This window comes from Theropithecus gelada, chromosome 7a, assembly GCF_003255815.1.
Source record: "Theropithecus gelada isolate Dixy chromosome 7a, Tgel_1.0, whole genome shotgun sequence".
Classification (NCBI taxonomy): Eukaryota; Metazoa; Chordata; class Mammalia; order Primates; family Cercopithecidae; genus Theropithecus; species Theropithecus gelada.
In genome coordinates this window covers 34,041,605-34,063,247 of record NC_037674.1, presented here as the reverse complement: position 1 = coordinate 34,063,247, position 21,643 = coordinate 34,041,605, and the positions used below count along the sequence as shown (strand labels likewise).

Below are 21,643 nucleotides of genomic sequence, written 5' to 3'. Positions count from 1 at the left end.
GAGGAAAGAGGACATTTTCTGGACTGGAGATTCAAGACCGTCTGGTTCAGGCTGCATGTTTTTGCAAAGCCTAAAGCCTTAGTCTGTGAAATAAATTTGTAAAGAGCTCGGAAAACTACATCTCGGACATGGTGTCTTTTCTTCCTGCTGCTTGAAGGTCTTTGCATGTTCCGATCACTAGGGCAGCTGCCGCTATAATTACTGCTTGCTGGGAGTTTTTGTTTACTTGGTAGCTGTGGTGCACCAGGAGAGGCAGAGAAAGAAGAAACAAAAACCTCTGTTACTTGTGACGTTAAGAAGTGGAAAGCAGCCCCGCTTACATCTTCCATGGTCCATTTTAGCCCAAGGGAAGGTCCTCAGCAGCTCTAACACGTAGCGGAGCACTATCTTCGCGTAGGAGCGCACCCGCCTCGGGGCGGGACCAGGACAAACCCCGCCTCCGAAGCCCAATCCCAGCTCTCCGTCGGCGGACAGGAAGCGGCGGCGGGCCTAGCGGCACGGGAACCGTCCCCCGCGCGCATGCGCGCGCCCCTGAAGCGCCAGGGGGACGGGTAGGGGCGGGAGGTAGGGGCGCGGCTCCGCGTGCCCGTTGGGTGCCCGCGCGTCACGTGGCGAGGAAGGAGGCGGAGGTCCGAGTTTACAGGGAGGAGGGGGAGAGAAGAGGGAACGAGCAAGGGAAGGAAAGCGGGGAAGGGAGGAAGGAAACGAACGAGGGGGAGGGAGGTCCCTGTTTTGGAGGAGCTAAGAGCGTTGCCGGCCCCTGAAGTGGAGCGAGAGGGAGGTGCTTCGCCGTTTCTCCTGCCAGGGGAGGTCCCGGCTTCCCGTGGAGGCTCCGGACCAAGCCCCTTCAGCTTCTCCCTCCGGATCGATGTGCTGCTGTTAACCCGTGAGGAGGCGGCGGCAGCGGAAGATGGTGTTGCTGAGAGTGTTAATTCTGCTCCTCTCCTGGGCGGCGGGGATGGGAGGTGAGGCACGACTGCGAGCGCCGGGGGCGCCGCGACCACGGCGGAGCGGCGGCCGGGCCGAGAGGAGCCCAGTCGCGCCTCGCGGCGTGCGCGTCAGTCAGCCCAGCCGGCCAGCGGCGCCACTCTGGCGGGCCGCGCTCCCCGCTCCCTATTGTCCCCCCGCGCCCCGACCGCTTTCCCTTCGGTGGCGGGCCGAGGAGGCTCCCAAGCCGCTGGCGAGGCCTTCCCCGCCCCCCACCGCCCTGGCGGCCCGGGAGGCGGGGGTCGCCTTCCAGAGAAGCGAAGTCGGGGCATTCGCGTCGCCTGGCGAGAGCGGTGGAACCCAGGCTGGTGGCTGCATCCCTCCAGTCTGCTCGGCGGGTGCCGGTGCAGGCAGCCGCAGCGGGGCTGGCGGTCTCGCCGTCCTCGTTCAGCGCTCATCCTGCTCACCATTCCTCCCCCAGCCCCTGCCCGGTGGCGGATACCGAAGTCCTCTCCGCCGCCGAGACCCGCCGCGCAGACTCGTGGGAAGTTGTGTTGTTTGCGGCTGGGCTCGTGTATTGTTCTTTACCGGGCGCGCGGATCCTGACCGACCCCATTCTGCAGAGGGGCCGCCCGTGGAGTGGCAGCAGTCATCACCCGCGTGTCTGAGACTAGTGGCCTCGGTTCTTCCTGTGTCCTGTGTTTGGAGAGAGATCACAGGAGGGTGTGTTGGTGTTCAGTGAAAACATTCTGTCGCCCAGGGGAAGGGGTTTGGTCGGGAGAAGGGTAAACCATTTGGGGATGTTCTTTGATTTGTAGGCTGGATTGGGTCTCCTAGAGTAGAAGTTCGGTCCCTGGGTGACCCAACTTGAAGTTTCGTTAAACTCTCAGGTGGAGTAGATGTGCAGTGTAGTTAGTGGATTGTCAGAACGGTGCCCCCTCCCCCCTACAAATGAAAGTTAAATTTGCTAAAAGCATGTCATTTCTTGTTTCGGATTTTGAAGACGACGATTTTTATTTCCGGTGTATCCTACGACCAGCTGCATCATTTTATTCTTGTGTAAAGTGCTTTATTTTAGGTAAGCTTTTTGACTTGCCCCAAAGCAAACTTGAAAACCTCAAAGTGTGCCTAAAAGCAACGAATTGAAAAATTTTGAGGAATGCTTTGGATGAGTGTCTGTAGCCTTTGATAACTTAGAAAATATCTATTTCATGTATTGTTTCTGTTTTTTTCTTTGCCACTTTGACTTATGGGCCAAGTGTGTTTCTGTCCTGTATTCTACCGAATAATACCGAAGTATTCTACCGAATACCGAATACCGAAGTATTCTACCGAGTCCGAGGGTGGTACTGCGTAGGCAGACTTCTGTTATAGTTTGTAGTGTTCGGTTTTTTTGTTATACATTTTGTTTTATTTTTTTCAATCCAAGTCATCAAGCAAGGTACACATTTTAGATTCAGAACTGATAATAGATGTTTAGTTTTAAAAAGGATTATGTGCGGGAGACCCCGTTAGAGCCTTTTCATCTGACATTTGTTATTTCTGTTCTAAATGTGGCTTTCAACAAATCATTTTCCTGTTTTCACTTTTTGTGATTAAATTCAGGAGTTAAGACACTTCTCTGTAAGGTAATAAAAAGTAAGACAAACACATGAGGCACTTTACTGAATAGCAGTATAGCAAATGTTCTTTTAAAAATAATGAAAACAGTAAGAAACTGATGTAGTCTTATGTTTGAAGAAAAAACAATTGAATAACATAATGTTTGTGGGTTAAAACCCGTATACAAAAATTTTCTAAACTCAGATTTCCGGAGTCCTTTATTGCATTAAGCATTGATTAAAAGCCTAATTTTTGGTATTTCTGTTAAGCAGAACTTTTTCAAAAAACAGAAGACAAGTTTTAATAGTTGTATTTTAAAATTAGTATCAAGATTTTAGCTTTTGGGTACTTGAAGATACTTGTAATTTTATTGTAACTATGAGGTATTTGTATTTACTAATCTGAACTGTTTGTGGTCACTTGTAAGATCTTTGTATGATGATTTGTAGACTTCAGCACATTCAAATTGAATGTGTCTTTGTTTTAGCATATGAGAGAAAGGAGAAATTTGTGTAGATTAGAAGTTGTGGCGGAGATTTAACTTAAAGTAGAAATCATTTTCAGGTAGTTAATAAACCCTTTTTGTTGCTTCCACCTCCCCAATTTGTCAGTCGCTGTTGTGTGTGAAAATTTTCTTGCTTTATATATTGCTAGGATGGGAAGCTAGAAGGAAGAATTAAAGTAGTTAGAATCATAAAACATAAACTTTCCTAATAGTGTCCATTTCCAGCACAGCCCCATCCTATGTTGTAGTTGTAGGAGCATACCATGTTTTTTTATTTTATTTTTTAAATTTAATTGGTGTGTTTGAGAGCACAAAAGGTATTTCAACTGTAGCAATAAATCCCATAATGTTTTGGTTTGATGAAATCATACACGAAATGAACTTCAGAGTACGATATGTCTCTTATATTTAAAAATCTGGTGTAAGTGCTTAGCTTTGTACAGTATGCTCAATAGAAATAAGTTTTCTGGAAACTCGACCAGAGCTTTAAAGGTAGTAGAGCTGAAGCAGTTAAACCTTCTCTTACTCTGACTCGGAATCTACCAGCAAATAAGAGTTTAATGAAAGAGACAGACTAATTTTGTCTTTATCCTTAAGGATCTCTGACTCTTCATCTTTTTTAAAACTTCAGTTTGAGTGCAGTTAACTCCATCATCTTTTTAAAAATTTGTTTTATTTATTTATTTTAAAAAGTAGTGACAGGGTCTTAATATGTTGCCCAGGCTGTTCTCAAACTCCTGGAGCCTAGCGACTCACCTACCTTGGCCTCCCAAAGTGCTGGGATTGCAGGCATGAGCCACCCCGACTGGGCAATTCCTTCTCTTGTTAAGACATTTTTCTTAACAAGAAACATTTACATATTATGTATTACTAGTAATTTGCATATTACTAGGATGGGAAGCTGCAAGGAAGAATTAAAGTGTTTAGAATTATAAAACATAAGCTTTCCTAATGGTGCCCGTTTCTGGCACAGTCCCATCCTATGTTGTAGTTGCAGGAGGATACCATTGCCTACATTAACAGTATTTTCTATGTGTATGTATACAGCCTCTCCCAGCAGGCATGGCAGGCACTTCTCTGATGTGCTTTTAATAACTTGTTTAAGACCTTCAAGGGTGTGTATTATCTGATCTCTTTAAAATTTTTCTAAGGACCTTAAGAATTTTGTGGAGTAGGGTGAATGGAACATTTCTATGATGCCTTTTGTGTATCTGAATACTGTGTTAGGAGTTTCACTTTTCAACAGTTATGAGAGAGGGGTGATATGCAGTTGAAGAAACAGACTTGAAAATACAATTCTTCTAGCATCATCCACCACTTATTTAGACATTCAAACTCAAGCTGGTTTGACCTTAAACCCTAATAAGCTTTTTTATCCATTGCCCCCTCATGCGTTTTTGAAAGTGGCTTTCATACATTAGCTCAAAGGTGGCCACTGGACTAAACTACCTTAGAGGTATATTTTATTTGCATTCTCTTTAAGTTTGAACTAATGATTAACATTGGGATATTTCTCAATGAAATTAGGAAAAATTGGGATATTTCTCATTGAAATTCATGGATTTCTGGATTTTAGGGGAAGACTTGGAAATCCAGGTACTAGGGGGCTATATTCCTATTGTCCGGAGCTGAGCAGTAGGGCAGTAGCCACCCTTTTTAAACTGGGCATGTGCGTACCCGTTACTGCAGTTCCCATCATTCCTGATGATACATCTGGCCTTTTTCACTCATTTTTGTTACCTGCCTGGGTGCTGTGGGTAGGTTGTTCACATCTCTGCCTCAGCTTTATCTTGTATAGATACCTCCAACTTTTAAAAAATGTTTGACTGTGACCTCTTACTCAACTTTTAATGTTTTTTTGCAATGTTTTTTCTGTAGTCTTAAAAATTGGTTTAAAAAGAACATGGCATACACAATACTTTTTATTCAGCATTAGGTTATTAGATTTTTTTTTAAAAAAACCCTATTTTTATAATAATAACAATTTGAAGGTCTTTAAGATAGAATGATTGTTAGTCTCTCCACATGTCTTTATCTAAATGAGTAAATAAGAAACCGTTTCTTTTTCTACTGGGATGAGAACCACAGAAAAAATTAGTTGAGGGTCATATTAATAAAAACCAATTTAAGAATAGGATACAAACATAAACTCTGCTTTTGAAATTAAGACAATGAAATGGAGGAGCAATAACTTTAGCAATTAGCTACATTTTCCTAACATTGTTGGGAGATCACAGGTTCAGATATGAGATGATGTCCATATAACAAACTCTGGGAATACACTTTTTTTTTTTTGAGACAGAATATCGCTCTGTCGTCCAGGCTGGAGTGCAGTGGCCCTATCTTGGCTCACTGCAACCTCCGCCTCCCGGGTTCAAGTGATTCTTCTGCCTCAGCCTCCAGAGTAGCTAGGACTACAGGCATGTGCCACCAGGCCCGGCTAATTTTTGTATTTTTACTAGAGACCAGGTTTCACCATATTGGCCAGGCTGGTCTCAAACTCCTGGCCTCAGGTGATCTGCCCGCCTTGGCCTCCCAAAGTGCTGGGATTACAGACATGAGCCACTGCGCCTGGCCGGGAATACACTTGTACATTTTTTGTGTGTTTCTTTTTGTTGTTGTTGTTGTTGGTCTTGGTTAGAGATGAGGTCTCACTAGGTTGCCCAAGCTGGTCTTGAACTCTTGGCTTTAAGCAATTCTCCAACCCTGGCCTCCCAAAGTGCTGGGGTTACAGGCCAGTTTTGGGTGTATCTGGTGGAAGTTTTTCTAAAATATAGAAAATTTACTGTAGACACATTTATCTCCTTAAAATGGACTGAATTTAATCTTAAATGATTAAAGTTTAATTGGGAGAAGAGTTGTTATTCTGGGTTCTATTGTAGTTTCTGTTTTTACTTTTTCCAGAAATGATTGAAATGGCCTGGTAGTTTATTATTTTTCTAAATTTATTCTAGATGATTGTGCATTTTATTCTTGGATCTAGTTGTAGCAGTATTTCCAACTTTTTGGTTAGGTTTCTTTGCTTTCTTGTAAATCTTGAACATGTCACCTTCTAATTAGTTGTTTCTAGTACGTTTTGTGTAGGAAAACTAAATGATTATACTTAACAAACACGCTTGCACGTGAAATGAAATAAGTTAAGTTCTAAATCTATGGAATAAAGTACATGGGCTTTAGGTAGTTTTTTCTTTCTCTCTGCCCCCCACCCCTACCCCTCACCTTTCAATATGTATAGTTTGGCTTTGTAGAGTTTAGCATTGAGGTTGTGTGGCTCCTAACTTTCTAAACAGTTGGAATGATGTGGTACTAGTGTGTTTTGCTAGTTACAGTAAGGCAGGGAAGAGTGGAGAGAAAAAACTGATGAATAACCAGGAAGGTACAGCAAATAAAATGTATACTCATTTGGTTGCAGATAGATTATGTCCTAGAGCTAAATCATGAGTACTCTGGTTTTATACTAATATACTAGATTATTGGTATTAAACATACTTTAAAATGTCCAACTATAATATTAGCTACAAGAGTAGAAATTGTGAATTAAGAAAGAGTATTGACTGGATGTGGTGGCTCATGCCTGTAATCCCAGCACTTTGGGAGGCCGAGGCAGGCAGATTACCTGAGAGGTCAGGAGTTCGAGACAAGCCTGTCCAACATGGCGAAACCGCCTCTCTACTAAAAATACAAAAAATTAGCTGGGCGTGGTGGCGGGCCCCTGTAATCCCAGCTACTCAGGAAGCTGAGGCAGGAGAATCGCTTGAACCTGGGAGGCGGAGGTTGCAGTGAGCCGGGATTGCACCACTGCACTCCAGCCTGGGCAACAAGAGTGAAACTCCATCTCAAAAAAAAAAAAGGATTTTATTTAAAGGAAATTCGGTGAAAGGTAGATGACAGAGGCTCATGGTATTGTGCTTGTTTCTAGTAAGTAGCTGTGTTACAGTAACTGTGTTACCATTTTGGTGATTTTTACATTTGTATAAAGTTAAATTTCTTGTCTGTCTTTAATTGTATTACATTATAATGGTTAGAAAAAAAAATTTTCTGAAGTTGAGGCATAGTTTTGGAAGCGTCTAGCTTAAAATATGGTCCATGTGGAGTACCAAAAATGTAGTTTGTGTGGAGAAGGTTGAAGGCAAGGGCAGTCATTGGCCACTGCTGCCAACACTAAGTTTCAGTGAGAGGCCTATGTGAGATAAATTGTGGGTAGGAAAGGCTGTGGACAGAAAAACACATAGTGATTTCACATCTGAACCCCCCCAAGCCCAAAATCACAGGGTCCAGCCTTCCTAATTGTGGGAATGATTTGCATTTTGTTTGATTTTTACATGGGCAGCTCTATGTGATGTGCTGGGGTAAAGAGCCCCAGGTTTTTGTTGTTGTTTTGTTTGTTTTTGAGACAAGGTCTCATTCTGTTGCCCGGGCTGGAGTACAGTGGTGGGATGTCAGCTCACTGCAGCCTTGACCTCTCCAGCTCAAGCGATTCTCCAACCTCAGCCTCTCCATAGCTGGGACCACAGGCACGCGCCACCATGCCTGGTTAATTTTTTGATTTTTTTGTAGAGATGAGGTCTCACAGTGTTGTCCAGGCTGTGTTGTTCTTTTCTAAAGGAGTAATTGATTTTATTAATGATTGTTAATGATCTTCCAAGCAACCCTAAAAAGTCTGCTTGTTCTGAACAAAAATCTAGTAGTGATAATTCTAACTAGTCTAGCTGTTGATTTTTATATTAGGAAAAAGGAAGTAATGTTAAGGATAAGTGGAAAACCTATGATAACCCTACCACTTGGATTCCTGTAAGGGCATCCAAAAATCTTCATATTGTACAGCAATATGAAGATTTTGCCTTAGTATCAGGATAGCCATTTCCAGCTAGTTTGCAGGAAATAGCAGTGCTGAGAATATTTCTCAGGGAGTGTAGTCTCCCTTTGATGCTGAGTGAATTCATTTTGAAGCTACTACAGATGCTTCTTGACTCATTGATAAGTTGAAAATACCGTAAGTCGAAAGTGTATTTAATGTTGGCAACAGAGATGATGGTTCAACTTCGTATTTTTCGACTTTATGATGGTGAGAAAGTGATACGCGTGCAGTAGAAACTGTAACCCCATTGTAAGTTTTAAGGAGCTCTCCTCCACTTAATGATGGGATTATGTCACAATAAACCCATCATAAGGTTGAAAAATATGAATCATAGTAAGTTGGGTAACATATGTACGGTCCACTTGTACTACTCCAAGTAAACAATGTGACATGTATACAGTGAGAACTTTGTTGTTTAGTCACCAGGATTTATTGTGTGTCTATGACTGTTACGAGTCATGAAGCCACAGTATTGAGTGAGAAGAAAAGTAAAAAATACTGAGTTTGTTGGAGTAAATGAAATGCCAATGTATAAATATATACTTCTAATTATGTATTGTAGTTGCACCTGAAATGAGGATTTGTTAAGCTTGAGGGACTTGAGCAATTGGGGAAGGCTTTTTGAGGTAGAAGAGAATGGCATATAAGATGCTTGTAGGTTTACTTGCACGGAATCGATAGTCTGTGTCAGGAAATCAGGAGAATTGCTAACTGGGCCATGATAATCAGGACTCTGATTATTCTAGGCCACGATAACCGTGAGATAGAATATTATGGAATGTTGGTTGGAGTCCCTGTTGAAGAGTTAGGTTATGATTGACAAATTGGGTGATTGAGTCTTGGATTAGAATGATTGTAGAAATAAGTAAGGATAGAACAAGAAATGACATGGAAGAAAAACTGATAAAACTGGGCAAATGTTTAATGTGAAAGTAACAAAACTTATAGAGGGCTCACTCTGTTGAATGTAAATATTAGGCTGTTTCATTGGAGGGAGTGTGATTTTATAAAACTTTGAAGACCTCAGTCTTTGAAGTTGAAAATGTCTTAAGATTTTGAGTCTGGATAGAAGCTTATAGATTGGGATGGGTGTCAGAGTCTGGGATTTTATCTTATTTGCATGCTAATACTTGGAAACTGGATAAAACTTTGCACAGATCTTAAATCTCTGGCTAGTTATTTGGGAAGCAGTGCTTTAGGTAGTTGGGTTATAGAAGTTTAGTGAATTTGGAGTGGAGATAGAGATTAGTTTAAAGATATACTAACATTGTTTTTTCTTATTTAAGTTGGAATTAGGCTATTCAGTTCAAAAATATGATTGACTCTTGATTTCATGTGAATTGTGAACTTCTGTTTCTGAGACAAATAGGGGAAAATAATGTGATCTTTGCATTTTAGGCAAATGTACACATATGATTTATGGAGCAGAATTTACTTTCCATCTGTTTTTGCTTGTATTGATGGTGACAGGACACAGATATACATACATTTGAACTTTGAATTTAGCTTTCAAATGATCTTTGCATTTTAGGCAAATTTGCGTTAAGTGATTTATGGAGCAGAATTTGCTTTCCATCTGTTTTTGCTTGTATTGATGATGGCAGGACACACATATACATACATTTGAACTTTGAATTTAGCTTTCAAAAGAACACGTAGAATTCTCTGTGAATTGATGGGATATTAATTTACTATCCCTTTTCCTAGGAATTAAGTGGGATAATTTGTAAAAGTGCTAAAGACTTTAAAATACTATGTAAATGTTATTAAAATTATGTCATTTCCAGACCTACTTTCATTTGGGATCTATCAATTACAAAATACAGATGGATAAAATTTATTTTTAGTAGTTGGAGTATTAGAACATCATTACCAAACATTAGAAAATAGAATTAAAGAAAATCCAGAATTCCTCCTCCAACACAATTTTATCGCTTTTTAATATTAATCATGTAATCTTTTAAAATACTTATGGGTTTATATTATAGTATTTGTGTAGTTCTGTATACATTTAAAAAACTAATGTGTAGTTGATGGCTGGGTGTGGTGGCTCATGTCTGTGATCCCAGCACTTTGGGAAACTAAGCTGGAAGGATCAGTTGAGGTCAGGAGTCTGAGACCAGCCTGGTTAATATAGCAAGACTCTATCTCTATGCCAAAAATAATGATAATAATAATAATAAAATAAAATAAGTAAAATTAAATAGAAGAAAAACCTAATGTGTAGTTAAAACGTGTATATATGCAAAGCAGACATGGAGATATTTATAAGTAGTAAAAAATGATATCATGTCATTCCTGTTTATACCATATTTTTTCTATTTTATGGATATTGCTGTTCTTTTTTTCTTCCCACCCTAGAGACAGAGTCTCGCTCTGATGTCCAGGCTGGAATGCAGTGGTGCAATCTTAGCTCACTGCAGCCTCCGCCTGCTGGGTTTAAGTGATTTTTGTGCCTCAACCTCCGAGTAGTTGGGACTACAGGCGTGTGCCACCAGGCCTTTCTCATTTTTGTATTTTAAGTAGAGATAGGGTTTCACCATGTTGGCCAGGCTGGCCTTGAGCTCTAGACCTCAAGTGATTCTCCTGCTTTAGCCTCCCAAAGTTTTGGGATTACATGGGTGAGCCACCGTGCCGACTTTGATATTGCTGTTCTTTATTTCAAGCTTTATAGTTAAGTTACTGATCTGTGTCTTTACTAGAAGGGGAATGTTAAGAGGGAAGTAACTGCTTGGTAAGTGGACTGCACTTCTTGATACATGTTATGTACCCGTTTTCATTCAGCAGATACTGGCATTAGTGAAGCAACCTTCATAGTACTGGCTGTCAGCTATATTACGGAAATAGTCTTGTTACATGAAACTGAATGTCTTAATGATTTTTGTTGAAATTGGAGTATTGCTGTAGTAAAATCAGAAAGTGACCTCCTCCAATTAGTACAGTATATTATCAGAACCCTCAAATGTGTATTATAAAGGTTAGGTATTCTAATCTAGCATAATGGAGAGGACAGTTTTGTTGACAGCTTTGGAGATGGATTGGCACTGATGCTTATAAATTGGTTCAGAAATCAGAATTTAATTTTGGTGAGAATTTATAAAATTTAAGAATTTATACATTTTCCTGGTAGCCCATAAATTCACTTGTGTCCATCCAGTCATAGAAATCTCTTAGTAACTCCATGCTCCTTAGGAACAGCAGGCCATTTAGTAAGGAGGAGCTCTTTTTCTTTAGTGTAGAGCACACTTTAGCATAGTGGTTCTCAACTAGGAGGCAGAGGTGGGTGTTTTGGGATATCTTATGGGAGAAGGGTGAGTTAATGACAATGGGTTTAATGTGAAATGGAGCGAGTGGGGCAGATGTATATCAAAAGTGGGATGCTGGCTATGTGAGTATGAATGTGATGTAGGTAGGTTGAAAGTCATACTCTGTTACTGTCTGTACTTCTGTCTTATTAGAAATTGTATGAAAGATTCAATATAACCCACAGGTTCAGAAAAAGGAATAAAAAAAGATTGTATAAAAGAGTTTCAAATCAGCATAGAAATCTTATGTACACATTTCAATCTTTTGATTTTTAAATTGTATTTCATAAGTTAGTGGCAGAAATTTAATACATTCAATAGATTTTAATCATTCGTGTTTTCTGCCCTTTGTGTATAATTTTTAAAAGAGCTACTTTGACTTCTGAGCCAGCTTGCGTTATTTTTACTTCTTAGAGACTAGCTGATTTCAAAAAGTGGGTGTGTAGAAATATACTTTTAATTGTAGACACTCCCTCCTATCTTGTACTTTAACTTGTAACTGTTAGGTGTAACTGTTTGCTTCTGGAAGTTGATTTGGCCGGTTTCTAGTGAAAAAATAGATTCTGGCTTAAGTTTGAAGTCACATTGTAGAAGTAGCTTTTCAAAGAGTGCATTAAAGGCACTTCAATATATTACTGAAATATAGGGCATGATAGTTCCTGGAAGCCTACCTTTGTCATACAGGAGAACAGTTTTGTTAGTGGTATTTAGTGCCTGAAGATCTGAGTGAATATGTATATCAAATAAAGGAAGCATTGGTCAACACAGTGTGATGCCTGTGACATGTAGTTGATGACTCAGTAGGAAGGAAATATATTTTTATGTTGGGGAAAAATGCTGTTGGTACCTAATTTTGAAATTATACAAGTGAAAAGTCTGTTGAAAACAAGTTGATTACAAGTAATTTTTTCGAGGAATGCAAATATGCCATGCTTAGCTTACTCTTACATCCTCTCATTTATTGTAATTGAGTTTTTCTGTAAATAGGAAGATCTGTAATATCAAAACATTATTGCACATTTTCTTCTCCCATTCTTAAGATTGTACAATCAACTTTTTGTGTATATATAGGAAAACACTTGCCTGTTATATGATATTTCTGTCTCACACCAAGGTGGTGATGTTGACCCACCATCAGAGAGTTATTCTTTGTTTTTTCTCCTGATGTTAATGAAATTTTCATTCTGTATTTTTTCACCCAATTCTTTAATTTAGATTGGAACAGAAGATTGTAAGTTTTGGGTTCAAGGATTGGGAAGTTAGCTTTTGCTTAGAAGGGTACTTGGGAAGTAAGATGCTACCTACCCATGGAATATGGAAAAAAATCATAATGGCTGGCATTTGTTGGGGTACTTAATGCCAGGCACTGTTGTTAGGTCGTTTTGTGTATCATGTATTAGCTCAGTCTTCAGAGCATCTCTATGAGATAGGTGTTGTTATTTTCATTTTATAAATGAGAGAGAAGGATCAAGGAGGGTTACTTATCCAGGGTCAGGAAAGTCAAATAGTAGTTATCAATTGAGGGAAGCCAGTATTTGAATATAGTCAGTCTGGCTCCAGAATCCCTTCTCTTATATACTATACTGTCTCCAAGAAACATACCCCAGGCTTTAAAAAGTTTAGTATACTGGGATGATTTATCATTCTTAGATCTTGCCTTTACATGTAGGCTAATTTTACACTCAAAGCATAATTTAGGTTCTTTGTACTTACAGTATTTGAACCATTTGCCTTTTAGTCAGTGAGGTTCTTTATAGAAGGTATTTTATTTTTTGGATGTGAAAAAATGTTTACAGTTGAGGGGAGAAAAGCACCTTACAGAAAGAACATGCATAAAACCATTTCAGTTTTGTCATAGATAAATGTATATGTAATCATTTTTAGAGAACAGATACCAACTTTCTGGGTAGTAAGATTCATAATGCACTTCTGTGATTAGGAAAAATAATTTTTTAAAAGGCAGATTAGTAAATACCAGTATCCTGGCGACCTTGAGAAAAGTTAAGGAAGATAAAAATACTGTTCTCAAATTGTAAACAGTTCTCCTAAGCTCTCCTGTGACAAGGAAGCCAAGTTGTGTTTTTTCTATTTCTTAGAACCTGCTGGTCATTTTTCTACTACTCTTGCATGTGATTTTTTTCGTATTACTTAGTTTTCCCCCTTCAAAAAAACCCAAAAAATTAGAGATGGGGTCTTACTGTGTTGCCCAGACTGGTCTTGAACTCCCAAGCTAAAGTGATCTTCCTAAACAATCACTTTTGACTTTCCGAAGTGCTAGGATTGCATAAATTTTGGTAAATAATCTGTTTTCTCTATCTCGTAGATCCAACCTAGTTATTCTTCTGGCAATTTTACATATAGGCTTTGTTCGATATACCGTGTTTCTTTTTTTTTTAATTCTTGAAAATGTTTATACTTTCTAAAAGGTTGAGGGTATACTAGTAATTAATATTTGTATGCTTTTCACCTAAATTTATGAAAGGTTACCTTTTACCACATTTACTCTCTTTTTAATAATATATTCTTTTTTCCCCTCTGTTTGATTTGAAAATAAATTGTACTCTAAACACTTCAGTGTGCTTGCCTTTCATAAAAGTAAGGACATTGTGCTACATAACTAAGGAGATTTTTTTCTTAAGTGTGGAGATGTTCAACTTTTCCATGGGGCTTATAAGTATTAGGTACCATGTGACTGTAGTATATGCTTTGTAGTATATGCTTTTCAAATTTCCCATGGGGCTTTTAAGTATTAGGTATCATGTGACTGTAATATATGCTAGCTTTCTGGCAACTAAAACAGAGAACGAGAAAGTAAAATGCTGTTGGTGCGCTTTTCTGTGTAGGTAAAATAAAAGAAGAGAAGGGAGAAGATGTTGACTTTGCAGAGTAACCATCCTGTAGGGTGGAGCTATTTTATGTAGGAATAATATCTCAGTAACATAACCTTGAGGTTATTGCATCATTATGGCCTCTTCTGGTGAAGATGTTAATAAGGATAAACCTGGCTTAAGAAGAACATGTTAAAGGAGGAGGAAAATTGATCATCCTTCAAATAGAAAGATATTTAGTAAGATATAATTACCTAGAAACTGTCCTTAGTGGAAGCTGTCATTTTCCGTTGGTGTCAGATTAGTAAAATTTTATTGTCCTCTAGGTTAAATGTATTTTATTTTCATCATTGTCAGGTAACATCTATTTATCCACTGTTAAAGTGTTTATGTGAAAATGACTTTTTTTTTTTGAGACGGAGTCTCGCTCTGTCGCCCAGGCTGGAGTGCAGTGGCCGGATCTCAGCTCACTGCAAGCTCTGCCTCCTGGGTTCACGCCAGTCTCCTGCCTCAGCCTCCCAAGTAGCTGGGACTACAGGCGCCGCCACCACGCCCGGCTAGTTTTTTGTATTTTTTTAGTAGAGATGGGGTTTCACAGTGTTAGCCAGAATGGTCTTGATCTCCTGACCTTGTGATCCGCCCGTCTCGGCCTCCCAAAGTGCTGGGATTACAGGCTTGAGCCACCGTGCCCGGCCGTGAAAATGACTTTTTTAAGTACAGTTGAACCTCCGTATATGTGAGTTTCATATTCATGGATTCAACCAACCACGAATGAAAAAATTCAAAAAATAAAATTGGGTCTGTACTGAACATGTACAGAGTTTTTTTTCTTGTTATTCCCTAAACAACACAGTACAACAACTATTTATATAGGATTTAGATTGTATTATGTATTATAAGTAATCTCGAGATTATTTAAAATATACAAGGTATGTGCATAGGTTGTATGCACATACCACATCATTTTGTCAGAGCTTTGAGCATCCGTGGATTTTGATATCTGTGGGAGGTCCTTGAACCAACCCCCCCAGGGATACCAAGGGACAATTGTATTCTATTCTTTATCAGGGAGATAAAATTAGGAATTAAGATTGGCATTCTTTGAGTACTTCCTTTTTGTTCATTTTGTCCTGCATGGGTAATATATCTAATAGTGATGAAAGAACCTGGACTGGGACAGTCTAGCAAGTAGTAAGGATCAGGATAGAGTAGGTGATAAGGAATCGGAGTAAACGATTGGGCAGCTTGGAACTAGGGAATCAGGAAGATCTATCAGAAGGAGAGATTCCCAGATACAAAGGTGAGTGGGTCAGAGGCCGAGCTCTGTTCAGATAGAGTTGGGTGAATAGTTAACATGTTTCAGTGAGATTTGATGATACCGCATGCTCCATGTATACTTTTTGAGCTCTTGACTGATTGCTAAAGTTTAGAAATAAATCTCAGTTGATAGGTCCAGTCTCTGCATGTGGGAACAGGCAATTTTGTGATGTCTGACTGAGGTAAGCAGTACAAGGGTTGAAGATGAGTCAGGGCTCCTGTGGAGTAAACCATGCCCATTGCAATCACTAGCTGTGGAAATCAAGGGTATACATACATACATACATACATACATATATATATGTATGGTTTTTTTTTCTGTCTATAAAAAGTATATTCTTTAGTATTGCATTACTTGTTTTCCCCATCTTAGAGGTAGATGTCAGTTTAGTTTTTGAAGGCTTTTTGCTATATGCTGTATTTTGATAATCTTTTTTTTTCCCCGTTTTTTTTTTTTTTTTTTTCCCCAGACAGCGTCTCACTTTATCACCCAGGCTGGAGTGCAGTGGCACAATCTTGGCTCACTGCGGCCTCAACTTCCCAAGTTCAAGCAATCCTCCCACCTCAGCCCCCCAAGTAGCCGGGACTACAAGTACATGCCACCATGCCCGGCTGATTTTTTTATTTGTTGTTGAGATGGGGTTTCGCCATCTTGCCCAGGCTCTTTACAGTTTTTTCAGTCATACCAGAAATATGGTGACTTACCTTGTTTATGATGAAGGTAATTTGACTCATCGTAGATTATCATGAAATCATTGAAATAAAAATTGAGTTCTTGGCACGGCCTCCTATTTGCTCTGTGACATTGGGTTTGTTACATATCACTCAAACCTCAATTTTCTTTAAAATGGGCTAATAGTTCTCACTTGATTGGGTGGTTTAAGTGAAAAAAATGTAGAGCAATACAGAGCCTGGCAAATAGCAAGTGCTTGATACATTTTAATTATCATGACATCCAATTCATAAGCATTGTTGTTTAATTTAGGTAAACAAGAAATTGATGTAATCAGGATATTTTTCTATACATGGTAAGATTTCAGGGTACATTTAAAAAATTAGGATACTTTAAAAAATAAAATAGGCATATATAGTTTGGAACTTTTAATTTTTCCCCTTTAAATATATGAAATGTGAAACTTAAAAAGTCATTTAAAAATGTTTTTTAGTGAAGTGTTAATGTGAATTTGAATATATTGAATTTCTAAAATAAGAATGAGAAGCAACAGCCTTAGTGTAATATTACATATATATATAATGTCATGAAAAACCAAAGATATTCTATTAAAGTCAGGGACAAAGTAAATATGCCCACACTTGTTGTTATTCAGCTTGGTTTGGTAATCCTAGTTAGTGTAGTAAGTTAAAAAAAAAAAAAGATAAAATTATAAGTAGATGAATAAAAGATGTAAATATGCAAAGCAGAACCAATAAAAGGCCAGGAAAGAAAATAAAGTATATTTTTGGAATTTTGCCTGCAAAATTTAGGGGCTCATGAATCCCCTAGAGAGGTTGTGCAGTTTCTCCCTTGGTATCCATGGGGATTGGTTCCATGAATGATCAAGTCCCTTATATAAAAAGGTATAGTATTTCCATATAACCTATGCACATCCTTTCCTGTACTTTATTTTTGTTTTAAAGGGTTGAACAATAAGGCCTTATCTGCAGAAATCAGGACAGAATGAGGCAGGCAGTTCTGGGATTGGCTGATTCGGAAGCTGGCTAGACAAATCCATCTCAGCTACCATGTGGAGAGCCAACATTGTCCACGAAAAAGGGGGACCTCTGGAAATACACAGCAGACCCCAGCCCAGGTCTTTTGGGCAAGAGCTGGGTCATTTCCACACTGAAACCACTCTGAGGGAGGGGGTGAAGAACCACCACGTTCTGTTCACTCACCTAGTTGTAGGTAATCTCTACATTGTGGATGGACAGAGCGGTTCAACTTGTGGCTGACAGCTCGTACTCAAAGGTCACTGTCAGCTCTTCTCTTTTATGATCACGCTGTGTTGAACAATGAGATAGCACCTTCCATGCACTCTTTTTTTTCTTTTTTTTGAGACAGAGTCTCGCTCTGTCGCCCCAGACTGGAGTGCAGTGGCACAATCTCCACTCACTGTAAGCTCCACCTCCCAGGTTCACGCCATTCTCCTGCCTCAGCCCCTGAGTACCTGGGACTACAGGCACCCGCTACCACGCCCGGCTACTTCCATGCACTCTTAAGGCCTCTCCCCAGTGTGAACTCCAGTGCCTAATGAGGTTAGGCTTTGTATGCTTTTTTACATCTGCTACACTTCTACATTTATAAGACCTTTCTCTGTGTGAACTTTCATGTGCCAAGCAAGGTGGAAGTTTCTGCTTCTCCATATTTCCTGCATACATAAGGCCTTGTTCCATCACGAATTCTCTTATATGCTATAAGATAGGAATTGTGGCTGAAGAATTTTCCACATTTACAACACTTAGAAGTCTCTTTTCCAGTGTGAACTTTCTGGTGTTCAGCAAACGTGTCTTTATAGATAAAAAGACTTGCCACATGATCTGCACTCATAAGACCTTTCTCCACTATGAATTCTCTGCTGCTGAACAAGATAGGATTTTCTGATAAAGGATTTATGACATTAAGCTCACTCTTTTTTTTTTTTTTTTCTTGGAGACGGAGTCTTGCTCTGTTGCCCAGGCTGGAGTACGACAGCACCATCTCGGCTTACTGCAACCTCCGCCTTCCCTGGTTCACGCGATTCTCCTGCCTCAGCCTCTCTAGTAGCTGGGACTACAGGTGTGTGCCACCACGCCTGGCTAATTTTTGTATTTTTAGTAGAAACGGGGTTTCACCATGTTGGCCAGGCTGGTCTCGAACCCCTGACATTAGGTGATCTGCCCGCCTCAGCCTCCCAAAGTGCTGGAATTACAGGCGTGAGCCACTGTGCCTGGCCTTAAGCTCATTCTTTGTATGACCTCTTTAGAGTATGAGGTTTGGAGGTGGAGTCAAAGAATTTCCCGCAATCACTGCAGTTATAAGGTATTTCTTTGCTGTGAATTCTTTTCTGTACTGTAAAGTAGGTGCTGTGACTAAAGGTTTTCTCACATTCACCGCACTCCTAAGGCTTTACTCCATCGTGGATTTTCTGTTGCTGAACAAGTGTATCTTTGCAGTTGAAGGCTTTCACACACTCACTGCACTGCAGTCCCTTTGTCCAATGCGAAAGGCCTCCCTACTCTCAGTACTTTGGTGTGACTTTTTCCCCGTTGGGAGGGGCCTGGTGCTTGAAAACTTCAAAGCTATTCAAGAAGTATTTCCCACCCTTCCTGCTAGTGAAAACCTTCTTTGACATGTAGTATCTGCAGATCTTCACAAACACCAGGCTCTTTTGCTTCTAGAAGATTTCTGTCTATTGCCTCTGGATCTGGTCTAGGTTACAATGAACCAGAAGTCTCTGCCTCATGACTCACACGTGTGTGGTTGCTGCTCAGAGGATGTTCCCCTTGTCCAGCAAGATGGAAAAACATCTTTTAAGACCAGGCCGCACATGTCATGGGGTGGGCTTTCTGACCTGCCTTAGGGGTTCTCACCTGTGACACTCTGAAAGAAACACCCTGCTTGGAAGGTGCATATTCATTCTCCACTCCTTACCAACTACCTTGGGTGGAGTTACCTCACGGTGCTTGTTGTCTTCTGAGCCTCACTGCAAAATGCCCTCTCATACTTTAATTTTAGTATTTTTATTTTTTTGAGACAGGGTCTCGCTCTCTCACTCAGGCTGGAGTGCAGTGGTGTGATTACGGCTAACCTCAGCCTCTACTTCCTGGGGTCAGGTAATGCTCCCACCTCAGCCTCTTGAGCAGCTGGGACTACAAGTGTGTGCCACCACACCTGGCTAATTTGTTGTATTTTTGTTGTTGTTGTTGAGACAGGGCTTTGCTGTGTTGCCCGGGGTGGTCTTTAACTCCTGGGTTTAAGTGATCTGCCCGCCTCGGCCCCCCAGAGTGTTAGGATTACAGGTGTGAGCCACTGCACCTGGCCCCTCCCATATACTTTGAACCATCTCCAGATTTCTTGTAATACCTAATATAATGCCAGCACTTCATTTGTGTGGATTCAGCATAGTGCTTGGTGCACAGCAAATTCAGGTTTTGCCTTTTGGAACTTTGTGAAATTTTTTTCCCCTTCAATATTTTGAATCCAGTTGGTTGAATCCACTAATGTGGAACCCGTGAATACAGAGAACTGACTATATCAGTGAGCATTTTCCAGAGAGACAGAACCAACTGGATATGTATATGTACAGATAGATACATGAGAGAGGATTTATTAGGGGAACTGGCTTGTGCGATTATAGAGACTGAGAAGTCCCATGATAGGCAGTCTGCAAGCTGGAGACCCTAGGATGCTGGTAGTATGGCTCATTTTAGTCTTGATGTCTGGGAACCAGTGAAGCTGATATTTTAACTCTGTCTGAGGCTGAAGGCCGTAGAGGCTGGAGCCCTGATGTCCAAGGGGAAAGAGAAGGAGAATTTTCTTTTCCTCTACCTTTTTGTTTTTTCCTGGCCGCTAGCCAATTGGATGGTGCCTGCCCACATTGCAGGTGGATTTTCCCCAGTCAGCCCACCACTCCACACACCAGTCTTCACTGGAAGCACCCTCAGAGACACATCCAGAAATAATGCTTTACCAGCTCTCTAGGTCTTCCTTTATCTAGTCAAGTTGACACCTAAAATTAACTACCAGGTTAATTAACTACCAGGTTCGTGGATTTCAGGTATTCCTCTTGTAGAGGAAAAAAAGGTGAATTATAACCAAAGGTGGATGAATCTAAGTGTTTAAGTGACTTACCAAAGATTTAATACCTCTTCTGTAACATTTTGTAATACTTGGCTTATTCAACTCTGCTGTTGTGTGAAAGTAGAGATAGAAAATATGTAAATGAATGAGCATAGCAGTGTTGTAAAAACAGGTGGCCAGCTGGAACTGGCCTTTGGACAACAGTTTGCCAACCCTTGTTCTACATTATTTGGAAACTTTTTCTACTCAGTACAATGCCTGAGACGTCAGTAGAGGTATTTTTTGCTTAAATGATAGCTCCATGAAGCAAGTGTGTAGAAAAAAAGAGATACTAGCTGAGTATCCTTATTTGAAATACTTGGGACCAAAAGTGTTTTGGATCTTTAAATTTTCAGATTTTGGGAATATTTGCATTATGGTTACCATTTCCTAAGGTGAGAATCTAAAATGCTTCAATGAGGTGTTTTTTTTGTTTGTTTTTTTTTTTTGTGACAGAGCATCATTCTGTTGCTTAGGCTGGAGTGCAGTGGCACGGTCTCGGCTCACTGCAACCTCCGCCTCCTGGGTTCAAGGGGTTCTCCTGCCTCAGCCTTCTGTGTAGCTGGGATTACAGGGGTGTGCCACAACTCCTGGCTAATTTTGTATTTTTACTAGAGAAGGCGTTTCGCGATGTTGGCCAGGCTGTCTCGAACTCCTGACCTCAAGTGATCCACCTGCCTTGGCCTCCCAAAGTGCTGGGATTACAAACTTGAGCCTCTGCGCCTGGCTGAGCATTTCTTTTGAGCATCATGTCGGAGCTCAAAAAATTTTAGATTTTGGAACATTTTGGATTTCAGATTTTTGGATACTCAACCTGTATAGCTGCTGGTAGAAGTCAGGGAATTTCTGAGTGAAGAAAGGTTACAGTGCTTCTCAATCTTGAATGTGCATACAGATCATTCTGGGGTAGTCTGGGGTACACCCTGAGTCACTTGTGCAGTCAGTAGATCTGCGGGGAGCCTAAGATTCAGCATTGCTAGCACTTTTCCTGGAGATACCTATGCTGTTAGTAGCTGAAACACAGTTTGAATTAACAAGGTTCTGTGTTCAGAAAATTGCAAAATGCTAGACACGGAAAAAGATTTAATTGGATAAAGACGTAAACATCCATAAACATAATTTCCAGTCTCAGTGGTAATAGTTGAAAGAACTTGTTAGTTGAACACATGATGAGTAGTAGGCCTCCATATTTTCTTTTCTTTCTTTTTTTGAAACATAGAGACAGTGTCTTGCTATGTTGCCCAGGCTGGTTTCAAACTCCTGGGCTCAAGCAATTCTTCTGCCTCAGCCTCCCAAAGTGCTGGGATTACATGTGTGAGCCACTACACATGGCTCATATTTTCTTTTGCTTTAGCTTCAGTTTTGAGTTGGACCTTCTGGTCTTCTAAGAAGTTCTTGAAAATGGTTTAGTTGCTGTTTTCTCAATGGATATTTTGCCTTGATGTTGGTTTCCCCCAGTGTTCTTTTAAGACCTGTAGTCGC

At 40.3% G+C, this 21,643-nt stretch overlaps 1 protein-coding gene across 2 annotated transcripts in view; it reads left to right on the top strand.

Moving 5' to 3' along the window:
- Nucleotides 1-477: 477 nt before the first annotated feature.
- The window catches only part of ADAM10 (ADAM metallopeptidase domain 10), a 155,795-nt gene continuing 134,629 nt past the window's right edge, over nucleotides 478-21,643 (top strand). For both annotated transcript variants that reach the window (XM_025389931.1, XM_025389930.1), the window contains exon 1: nucleotides 478-965. In XM_025389931.1, the coding sequence (XP_025245716.1) occupies nucleotides 911-965 (55 nt within the window). In that variant the 5' untranslated portion in view covers nucleotides 478-910. The remainder of the gene's footprint in view (nucleotides 966-21,643) is intronic.